General features: G+C 35.5%; 1 protein-coding gene across 1 annotated transcript; it reads right to left on the bottom strand.

Moving 5' to 3' along the window:
• Positions 1 to 800: 800 nt before the first annotated feature.
• SUCNR1 (succinate receptor 1) lies at positions 801 to 10,300 on the bottom strand. Its single transcript, XM_027061588.2, has 2 exons — positions 9,698 to 10,300; positions 801 to 4,826 (listed from the first exon to the last, which is right to left on the bottom strand). Exons 1-2 carry the CDS (start codon positions 9,803 to 9,805, stop codon positions 3,873 to 3,875), a joined length of 1,062 nt encoding a protein of 353 aa, XP_026917389.1. The 5' UTR covers positions 9,806 to 10,300; the 3' UTR covers positions 801 to 3,872.
• Positions 10,301 to 12,448: the final 2,148 nt, after the last annotated feature.

A 12,448-nucleotide genomic window follows, 5' to 3' on the forward strand; every position in this document is an offset into this window, starting at 1 on the left:
TTATTGGTTTTGTTGGGTTTTTTTAAATTACTTTTTGTTGAAAATTATTGCAGAGGTTATGTTTAAAACCAAAACTCGTGCAAGGGAAAACAGAGAAAGCATGAATAAACGCACAGGCTGGAGTCAAATGATGGTCAATATGAAAGAAGCCCTTAAGAATATTTAGAAGCTATGAGTGGGAATTTAAACCACTTATGATATATAGTTATATTATCCTGTGAAGCTTATTAATTCTAATGGAAAAAAGTTTCTGCTTTAGTAATGGCCTAGTAATTCCTATTGATCCACACTTCCTGCAAGGGGCATCTCTAAACTCTGGGAATATATAAACAACCAACTACATAAAGATACTACAGACTGAACAAAACAAAGCAAGGAGGGGGATCCATACCTGGCAGAAGGAAAAGGCACTGAGTGACATTCACAGTTACATTTTTAAGTAATCAGGCCAGGCTGGTTTGCTAAAATATAGAAATGAACCTACAGTCTATCTGGCATGAGAAAGCAAAGAATGAGTCCAGAGTAAACTCAGCAACTGGAAAGTGAAGGGGGAAGAACCCTGGAGAAGAGAGAGTTACAGCAGGGAACTGCACATCTGGTATATAAATTCTATTCAAGTCTCTAGCTGACCTCTGAACTATGGATGTGCTGGAAAGACTCTAAACAGCTCAGTTAAGGCTAAAATAAGTGAAATGAGATTGCAGGGCTTGGAGTTTGAGTTCAGCCATGAAACAAAATATTTGTACTTTTCCATGGAACATAATAGAATCCAGAGACTCCACAATATATTATTCAAAATGTCCAGAACATAATCCAAATTTATTAGATATGAAAAAGCAGGAATTTGTGGCCCATACTTAAGATAAAATGCAATCAATGAGCATAAATGTTGATATGACCCACCTTGTGAACTAGCAGACACAGATTTTAAGCATCAATTAGAACTATGTTCAAAGGTATGGAGGAAAATATAAGGGATGTGGCAATGGCATCTGGCGCATGTGTTTGTATATATACACTCTATTCTTTATATAAGACAGCAGTACTTATAAAAGCAGTGATGACAGAAAGTAGTCCAATCATGTACACTAAAAACGAGCATTGAATTCAATTTTAAGGACATTGATTCATAATAAACAACCATATAAAATATACCTTGCTAAGTTCTAGAAGGGCAATAAAAAATTAGATGTGGTTCTTCTAGTCACAGACCTTAGAGTTCACTTGAATCTAAACAACTATGCTATAAGTGCAAAAATAATTCATTTATTTCCAGATCTGCGGAGGAGATGATCTAAAGGAAGGCTTTCAGAAGGAGTGACAGATGACATGGGCCTTAAAAAATGCATAAAATTTTTTGTACTTGGGCATGATGGGACAGGGGTGAGCATCCAGCTGTGCACAGTGAAGAAAGTTCTGCATATAGAAGTGAGGTAACCATCTTCGGCTGGAGAGTATAGTTTGTGAAACTGGCAGTGGGAGATAACATATGATAATATTGGTGGGCCCAGATAGTGAAATGCTGGACCAAATAGCTTAGACAGGATTCTAAAACCAATAAGGAACCAATCAAAAGACAAGATACCAAAGCCCAACATCATTTCCTTTGAAAACTACAAACCCAGAAAGAATTTCCATTATTCTTTGTTTATAATTCTTACAATCACCTAGTACAAAAAGTAAATGGAATAGCTCTTATAGTTTTAGTGCAGGTCTCTTGTCTGCTGAGGATAAAGCTACCAGGTGACAGACTTGGCAAGAAAAGAATTAAGAATTATGCTATGAAATTACATAACATTTTGGTTACAAGACATACCTAAGAGTTTGTGGTTCTATAAAATATTTCATTGCCCTAATTAAAAGAGTCCCTATCTCTTGGGTAAGGGTAGGGAAAATTTATTTCCAATTTTGCAAATTAAAACCCATGCATAAAAAGCAAATTACAATTACGTTAGATGTTTCTAAGTTTGCAGAAATAAGTAAACACTTCTTTCCTAAGGCTCTTTTGTGGCCTTTTCTGATGAGGATATTCAGGAGATTATGTTTCAGTTTATTATCAGGCAGGTATAAAATCACACTAAAATTTCAAAAATATTGACCACAAAGGCAAGGCATGAAAAAAATATCTTAAAGCCTAATAATAAGTAAGAAAATAAATCCTTTGTGAGTAATGCATTTTTATAATATCTCATTTGTTTGAATTATGTAAGCACTAACTGGGGATATTTTGGGTTTTTGTACTGTCAGAATATATCACCAGAGTATAGGACAGAAAGGGCAATAGAATTTTGTCTTTGTACTCATAACACCTATTTTATCCTTCGTGTTACAACTAATCATTTTTCTAATATAACTTATTGTCAAGTTAGCTAACATACAGTGTATACAGTGTGCTCTTGGCTTCAGGAGTAGATTCCTATGATTCATTGCTTACATACAACAACACCCAGTGCTCATCCCAACAAGTGCTCTTCTCAATGCCCATCACCCATTTCTGCCCCCCTTCCCATCAACCCTCAGTTTGTTCTCTGTATTTAAGAGTCTCTCAGGGTTTACCTCTCTCTCTATTTGAAACTATTTTTTCCCCTTCTCTTCCCCCAGGGTCTACTGTTGAGTTTCTCAAATTCCACACATGAGTGAAAACATATGATATCTGTCTTTGTCTGACTGACTTATTTTACTTAGCATAAATACAGCTAATGACTTTAAGGAAATGAGCATAGACATGTGGCCATGGACACATTTTGTTACATGTAAGTGAATTGTTATGTGATACTTATTTGATTTTAAAAAGCTAATGTAGCATCCATTTAGTTTTTCCTATATTTGTTTTGTGGCATAGAGGGATGCCTGGATAATCTATATGAATATGCGCATAAATATTTCTTACATTTTACAATTTCATAAAGTGCACTTTGTTTAGAACACTTCCTTCAGTGGTCTTATGTGATGTTCTATGAACATGAAAACAAGGCTCATTCCAGATGTAAGTCACTGTCTTTAAGATACAGTCGTCCAAAAGTATTTACCTTTGTTTTGTTTTGCTTTGTTTTATTTTGTCGTGCTTTGGGTTTTCTGATAGACACTTTGTGTTCCATAGCTCTGAGATTTTTGCAAATCTTCTTCTCTCTCTTTGTGTACTTTGGTAAAATCATTTATACCTAAATTCCCTGAGAGACAAGCTCAAACATGTCTCTCTTTTTGTCGAACCATCTCTTTAGGCTCCACTTAATTCGATTCTTTGCACTAAAAACCATGAAACAAAATAGGACTTATAATTACAACTTGACTCCAACTCATGAGCAATACAAAGAAATACATAGAGACATCCTTGAACTCATTACATTGCTTTCTTGCTTGTTGCTATGGTTGACTTTAAATTTTGTTCAAGACCACAATTTCTAACAATAATCTCTAATAGTGTCTGCTTAATCTGTTACTCAGTTTTCACATTAAGTTATAAGATCAAATGAATAAGAATAACGTAGAGAATGTTGCCAACATATTTTTTTTTCACAATCTGGTGATGATTAAATGCAGACTACTTGCTGCTTTATCTACCTTCTATTTCTTTTACACTGGTTGAGAAAGTCTTATAACATCTAGGGTTTTGGATTTATATGCTCAAGCACTAGACAATGCCAGTCCAGTTCCTTTCAATTCTTAGGTGAAGAAACCAATAAATACTTCCCATCCTCTTCTTTTCACAGACTCTGGGCACAGCATGTCTTTAAAAGAGTGTCAAGTCTTTGCTTCTCTGATTTACGTCTATGAGTTAAATCAAATTCTAATTGGCCTACATCTGCACATGCAAAACAGTGTGTTACACAAGCATCTCACTTTTCCCTGAATGGAAACATCAGTCCATGACTTCATCTTCTAAAGGATGTCAGGGATTTGAATTGGTGCCTCAGCTTGCTCATCAACATCTCCCTGAAGTGATCTCCCATAAGGAAGTAGAAGACAGGGTTGACGGTGCTGTTCAGAAAGGCCAAAGGCCGAGTCACAATGTATAAGGAGTTGATGGTGGCCTGAGCACAGCGGGACTGCTTCCACTTTCCCAGGCGTGAAGCAATCCTCACATTCCGCATGATGTGGTAGGGAGTAAAAAGCACGGAGAAGATCACAACTGCCATGATGACTAACGTGAGGGGCTTTTCAAGGGGCAAAGCAGTAGCAAGCTGTATGCTCCTCTGCTTTAAGAACAGAGCAATCTTGAAATAAAAGAAGCACATCACCAAAAGAGGAATGAGGAATCCCAAGAAGGTTAGACACATGCTATAAATGAGGTTGTATTTGGGGTCTCCAGAGCTTGCATAATCAATACAGTCGGTGCCATTGACAGCTATATTTGGATGTATAAGAGAAAGTATGGGCAGGAGCTCTAGGGTTACTAAAACCCAAATACCCAAAGAGATTAAAACAGCGAACTCTTTCTTTTGCAGAAAGTGTTCTCGGAAAGGATGCTTCATGAGCAGGTATCGATCAACGCTGATAAAAGTCAGAAAAAGGATGCTCGTGTAGAGGTTGGCATGAAGCACATATCGGTTGCTTATGCAGAGCACATCCCCATACGTCCACTTTCCTTGAGAATAACTTCTTATCAGCATGGGGAGGGTGCACAAAAAAGCCAAGTCTGAGATAGAGAGGTTAAAGAGATAAATGTTACTGCTATTCCAGTTCTTCAGACAGAAGAGGTAGCCAAACACAACAGTTGTATTTGCAAGGACTCCCACAACAAACTCGATCCCATAAAAAATGGAAAGGTAGTACTTTTCCAGGGAAATCTCTGCTGCCAGCCAATTTTGGCAAGTTTCATTCCATGCCTAAGGAAGAGAGAGAAAAGAGAAGGTTGAAACACCAGCTTATGCCTAATGACAAAACTGCACGTAAGTAATAATAATTTAAAAAAACACTTAAAACTTGAACTATGAAAGGTTAGTAAGGAGTGCACATACATACATATTCATATACAGATATATCATTAATATATTATTTTAACAAATATTTATTAAGTGCCTTTGAACTATGCGCTAGGCACTGGGGATAATAGCAGTGAGTCAAACAAAGTTCCTAATCTCAAACAATTTATATTCTCTTGGGAAGAACCAGGATGCAAATAAATGCATGTCTTATAATGGTAAAAAATGTCCCAGACATAAGGGGAAGCATGTGCAAATGCCCAGAGGTGAAAACACACGTAGAGGACTTGACAAATAGCAAAGAGGCCAAGAAATGGTGCAGTGAAATAAGTGGAGCATCTAGTTCATTTTTCTGCTTCCAGCACCTCCCATGGTCCCCAGCATATCACAGTTGTTCACCCAATTCTGCTAAGTTAAATACAATTGAACCACAACCTAGGAGAGGAAACAGGGATTCTTATAACTCCAGTCCTGCTATTTTAATAGATTTTACTGTGTTTCCATATTGTCAAAGAATTGTGGTTATTTCACTCAGTTTGTAAAATATAATTCCAGTTTTAAAACATGATTTAAAAAAATTAAAATATGGTGCTTCCATTCTTAGTAATAATAGTAACGGTGGCCACTACTTGCTGAGAGCCTGTAGGATATCTAAGCAACATCCTTGAAGTCGTCTGTAGCTTGTCTCCAATAACAAGTAAGCTACCAAGTCTTGCCTATAGTGTTTGGATATTTCTTGACTCCATTACCATTGCTCCATCTCCTTCATCACCATTCTAGTCCAGGTCACCATCATCTTTATCTTGGCCTGTACTGTATCTTCTAGGGTCTCCTCACATCCTCTCTGGCTCCCTTTCAACCTACCTTTGGCTTGAAAGCATGACAATCTTGAAAACTACAACCATGATTCTGATTCTTCTCAGCCAAAAGACTTAAGTGACTTTCCTCTGTCTAGGAAATAAATTCCAAATCTGTAACGACACGCATGACCTGGCTCCTGTAGGCCACTTCAGCCTCACCTCGCCTGACCCCCCTCCTTACTTATCTTCTTCCTGTTCTTTGATTGCACAGAGAACTTCCCAATTCTCAGTTCACTGAAACCCATCTCACTGACCTTTTCCCCCTGTGACCTTGCCCCATCACAAACACTGCCTTCTATCTGCACGTCCTTTCAGACTTCAGTTCAAGTGTGGATTTCCCAAGAGAGGCTGTCTGACCCACCCATCTTAACTTCAGCCCCCCATTCTATGTTCTCATTATAAACAAAGTTTCTTCAAATTTCTCACAACTTGATCACACTCAGAGTTTATCTTCTACCTCTGGCATAGTGACTGCCAGATAGGGAGATGGTATGTAAATGCTTGCTGCGTGGAAATGAAGATAAACATTTGATAGTTTAAAAAAAACATTTTTTACAAATATTTCCTCTAAGGTCAGAGAAGCAGTAAATCCAGCAAATTAAGCCCATTGCTCTATTTCACTCTAAAAGTTGACACTACACATGGGGTGCCTGGGTGGCTCAGTCGGTTAAGCATCCGACATTAGCTCAGGTCATGATCTCACAGTTCCTGAGTTCGAGCCCCGTGTCGGACTCTGTGCTGACAGCTCAGAGCCTGGAGCCTGCTTCAGATTCTGTGTCTCCCTCTCTCTCTGCCCCTCCCCCGCTTGTGCTCTGTTTCTGAAAAATAAACAAATGTTAAAAAATTTTTTAAGTTGACACTACACGTAAAATGACTAATATTTAAAACAGGCAATTGTGGTAGTTAGGTTGCTTTGTTTAGACACACATTTGTGGAAGGTAAGATTTCATATATATCTTCCAGAATCAATTTTTTAAATTAAGGTCAATTTAAAAATTATGAATTTACCTCTGACATTAATAAACATCAGAAAGTCTAGGAAATGTACCAAAGTATTAAGAGTTCTATCCCTAGGGATGAGATACCAGATAACTTTTTAATGTTGATTTATTTTTGAGAGAGATAGAGAGAAGGGGAGGGGCAGAGAGAGGGAGACAGAATCCAAAGCAAGCCCCATGTTGACAGCAGAGTCCAATTTGGGGCTCAGACACATGAACCATGAGATCATGACCTGAGCCAAAGTCTGGTGCTTAACTGACTGAGCCACTCAGGTGCCCCAATACCAGATAATTATTAATGTAATATATAGAGTATATATAATTAATTATACTATATATATTAATATATATAATTATACTATATATATTATTAATGTAATATTTAGTATATATAGTATATATATAATGTAATATATATAGTATATATATAGTATATAATATATATATATATATATATATATATATATATATATATAGTATATAATAGAGTCAGTTTATCTGGACTTTCTATTTGTTTCCCCAAATCAACATGTATTTGATATTATTAGGATTTCCAGAAATACAGCAACAAAATTAATGGTCTTTTAAAGATATATATAGGCTTTATTTTATAGGTCAGTGGCAATTTGCCACTATTATTTTTAACTCTATTCCCTGATGCTTTCAGCTCCATGACTTCTGGAAGTACATTCTTCCCTGCTTTCTATGACATGGCAGTCTTCTCACTATCCTCCTTTCTCTCTTTGTGGACTATTTGCCCAAGCTTCAAATGTTGGAGCTCCTCAGAGCTCAGATCTGGGCAACTTCGTTATTGGGGAGTGCTCAAAAAAGCAGGTGCACACCCTCAAAGGTATAGTAAGACAATAGAAAGTTTCCTTAAGACTCAGTTGTTCCACTTTGAATTTCCACTTTTTCTAGTTCTTTTTCTAGTCCTCTCTCTTATTTTTCTGACTACTCAGTTCTTAAAATGCATGGGCTGACGTCAGTAGCTTCTGTGCCGCAGGAAGGTTTGACTGCTATTGCAGAAAAAGACAGCCATGAAGACGTGCATTACTGCATGTGCCTGATTCCCAATAACTAGCACTGGGGCAAGTCAGGGGCCGTGCTGACGCCATGGAGAAGGCTTCTTCTGCTTCAAGCTGTCCCATGGGAATGGAGATTCAGGGAAGTAGCAGAGATACAGCACATCAGAACTGGAATAAGGAAACTGAATGACTAGTCACCTTTGTCTTGCTTCTCAGAGCAGTTGCTTTATATTTTTAGTTTTATTTTAAAAATAACTTTGAAAAATGAATGTTATTCCGTAACACTAAGAAGGTACAGGTAGGCAAAAAGAAGGAATGAAAATTAATTGTCTGTAAACCAACTAGTCCTCATATCTGGATACCTGTTTACAGTTTAATATTTATTTGAATTTATTTTTTATAGAAATGAGATTATCCTCTTTATGATATTTTATAATCTGCTTTTTGGTACTTTATTTCATTCTTAAAGTAATTTTCTTAAGTTCTTAATAAATGGTGGTTCATGAAGGTCAGGCTGTCTTTTATTTGCAAGCCAGTTTAAGTCTCATTGAGACCCATAATTTTCTGGGTGCTAGAGTCCAAATTAGATGATGTTTATAGTCTAATGTGTTTTAGTGTGGCCATTATAATTCTACAAATTGATGAAGTAAGCTGATCCTTTAAGGAAAATTCTCAGTTGAAGGCATATTCCTTCATGAAAAATTAATATTCTCTGTTCCACTTTCTCGTGGTTGTGTTTTTAATTTTTAGGAAATAGAAATCATGATAAATAGGTTTTAACTGTTTGGGGTGAATTATTTATTTATTTTAGCTATTGGTAATTGAAATGAAATCTTTAATTATATATCCAAACATATATCTAAACCTGTTAGAATTATTAAATTACAAGCAATAGTCAATACACACATAAGCAGATAAGTAGTACTCATTTTTAATTTGGATTAATGTTTCTTTCACCTTAATTGTATTCAGTCTTTTAAAAATGTACACTATTGAAGCTTAAATTTAAAAATATATTTGACAGCTTATTAGCATTTAAATTGTTTTTTACAATCATTATAATTAAACAAAGATTACTTATGCATTTTAAACCTTAACTGCTTCTTTAAGGCAAATTTACATGGCAGTATGAGTCTTTTTTAACAAATTGCTGTTTTCAGTAATAAACAACTTGAATGAAAAAATATATATTCACACTGAAAAGATACAATCACTTAATATTGATAACTTCTTTTTTTATATATTCCAGAATTTATACTATAAGTCAAGGTATTAAAAGGTAAAGTACCAAATTATGTTTATGAATTAAAAAAAACTCACCTATTATAAAAAGTTCTGGAAGGTAAAATAGCAATGGCTTCTGCAATTTGTCATTTTTCCTTAGTGAATTACTTTCTTGAAAAATTGTAACTTTTGCAACCGTAATTGTAATTTTAACATAAATGCTAAATTTAATCTTTAGAATAACTTAAGATTCCCTCTAACATATTATTTTCTAAACGTGAAATATTACATGTGGTTGATTTTGTCATACAATTTAGAAACTTTACATTTTTTCTGTAAGTAGTTACATTTAAGCAAATCTGATTACTCTTTTTTGTTGAAATACGTTACCAAGACATTAGCAAATGTAATAAACCTCTTTAAATAAATTAAGTATCTGGCAATTAAAAAAAGACATTCAATTTAGTGAAAAATAAATGTAGGAGAAAAAATTATGACTTCCTTTTAGTTTCCTTTATTGTTCTTCATGTTATGAATGACAGTTCAGACAGTTCATTTAAACATTATTTAAAACCTTAACTGCTTATAGGCCATTTAAAAAGAAACCCCTGAGGGAAGTCTGGCATTACTTTGTACACCTGGGTGACATGAGTTGCATTATAACTTACCATTCTGCTGGAAGGCCCTGATCCCTTGACGGAAAGTCTTTGCCTGCAACCTGATACAGCTTCTAACCCAAGACTGTGCCACTGGACATAGTGAAGCCTAATTTGCATACCATGCAGACAAGATTAATAATTCAAAAGTCCAGAAATAATTTATTCAGTTGAACTCCCAAGTCCAGTTCAAGGGGAAATTCCTGTGAAGTTGAAACACAAAACGAGTTACTCATGTCACAAACAGATTTTGAAAAGACTACTGTTGAAATCATCTTATTCACTGTCAAAACAACAGAGAAGCATTGGTCATTTTCATGTTTACTTGCATATTGAAAGTTAGTATAGTTTATATTGGATATACAATTGCTTCTGCTTTTTTTATGCTTTTTCTTTATTTTTCAAATTGACAATTTTTGATGAATTCCATGTTGGGCATATAACTAAACGGCTATTATCAACAATTTTGAGGGAGGTATAAAACTGAAGTTTTGAAAGCAAATTTGGGTATATGCTTTGTCAGTGTTCCGGCAAAAGGGACACTAGAGTTTCAGGTATTTCCCATTTTATTTTCTGTGATTAAAATCAAGAGACACATTAAACACACACACACACACACACACACACATCAGATGGCTAGGTATTAGGGAGAGAGGTGGTGTCTACCTAAGATAACCTCAATACGTGGCATTTCATATATTCTAATCAATGCTTAGCATAGCACCTGAAAGCACACTTCCACAACTTCGGACAGGAAGCACACCTAGCTTTTTTTGAGGATTGTATTAGATTTATATTCAAATAAACACTCATTCTGCTTGATCTGAAGCATAAGGTTTATGCTGAGAAAGTCCCTATTTTACAAGCAGTAGTAATTTCATTTGACCGTGATAAAGTTGAATGTTGAGTTAGCAGTGACAGGCAGAAGCTCCAAAAGAAATTCTATTAGAGTCAGTTCTTCTAGCCAAGAATTTCCCCTTCTCCAATATATGAGAGCCCAAAACTTAGAAACTTAAATATATATATATATATATATATATATATATATATATATTATATGTGTACATATATACATATACACATATATAACATACTTAAGAGTATATATATGCATGAAATATAAATATATTTATATGTCAAATGCATGTGTATTTATTTCAAATAATGTCTCTATAATTTGCTGGGTTCTTATGATATTCCTGGTATTGCACTAAGCACCTTTATGTAATGGATGTTTACAAAAACTCTGAGGTTTTTCTCTTGTTTTTAAAATTTTTCCATATTATGGATGAAAAAACAGAAGCTCAGAGAGGTCAATCAACTTTCCCAAGATCACAGAATCTGTACGTAAAGCAACCTGAGTCTAAACCTATGTATTTTGATTTTAAAATCACCAGCTCTGATTCTTGATTGCCTACAAGATTGAATGACAATAACTTTAATGTACACCACAGATTGACTCAAAGTTCAAGAATTAATGAGAGCTATTTTTCAAAAATGCAGCTCTTTTCTACATATAAAAGAAAAAAAAGACTAAAAACATCATTTTTGTCTATAATTTTAAAAGGGCAAAAACCAAAGCGTTTGGATGACCAGGTCCAGGCTTATTAATTTTAAACATAAACTAACATGACTTCCCTCCAAACAACCATGGACACATGGATATATCTCACAGGCTTCTGCACCATTCTGGTGAGAGACAAGTGCTATTCCCTCCTTGTGGGGTGGTATAAATTCACCACAACTTCCTCTTTCTTCTCCCCACATCCTGACTCTGGACTGCTAACATGAAAAACGGTCTGTACTTCTGCTTTCTTGTAGAAGGAGTGATCAGATCTGTGGCCTGGTAGTCTTACTTCCCTTCCATGTCCTTCTTCATCAAAGGTCCCATTGCCTCAGGATGCTTATAATGGAGAAGCTGGAGTCATTATGGGGCGGATTTAATAAAAGGTCTCCATTACTTCCATTCTTTTCATGTTATGAGTCTTTATTCAGATCTACAGGAGGTAATTGAACAGAATCAAGGCCAGAGTCAGAGTTATGTGCTCTGTGAACAGGGCTCATGTCATGGGTGTGCTACCTTTTAGCGACATAGGACCTTATGCTGTAAAGGACCACACACTTGTCATAATGTTCTACTGTTACATCCCAACTGAATTTTTACTAACTTTTTAACAAGAGGCCCTATATTTTCATTCTGCACCCAGTTCTGCAAATTAATGTAGCAGTCTTGCCTGTGAGAGTACAAATCTAGAAAATCATTTCTATTGAGCGTATAAAATTTCAACGAGCAAAGCTTTGGGCTTGGGGGTTTTGTTTTGTTAGAAACAATGTGACATGTTTGAAATTTACTGCTTGAGCAGCAATGAAAATTTTAAAGGCAGTCATTTTGCAGTATAATTTATTGTCTAAAAGTTAATATGACAGACTGGTTAGCCCTGGAGGCAAACTGCCCCCTTTCAAATCCTGGTTTCACTGCTTACTGGCGCTCAGTGTTCTTACTTGTAAAGGAGGGATAATAAAAGTGCCAGTCTCACTGAGTTGTTATGTATATAGTAGAATTACATCGTTTATACATATATTATACAGTATGGGTACATATTATTGCTACATAAGTGCCTGCTATTCCAGACGTTTATAACAAATGAGAAGGAGACCTCTTCAAAATGATCATGTCAACCAATGCCATCAGTGTTAAACTATCTGCTGCCCAGGAATGTCCATTTAAAATGACCTTATAAAAGCGAGTATGGTAAAAAAAAA

Source organism: Acinonyx jubatus, chromosome C2 (assembly GCF_027475565.1).
Source record: "Acinonyx jubatus isolate Ajub_Pintada_27869175 chromosome C2, VMU_Ajub_asm_v1.0, whole genome shotgun sequence".
Classification (NCBI taxonomy): Eukaryota; Metazoa; Chordata; class Mammalia; order Carnivora; family Felidae; genus Acinonyx; species Acinonyx jubatus.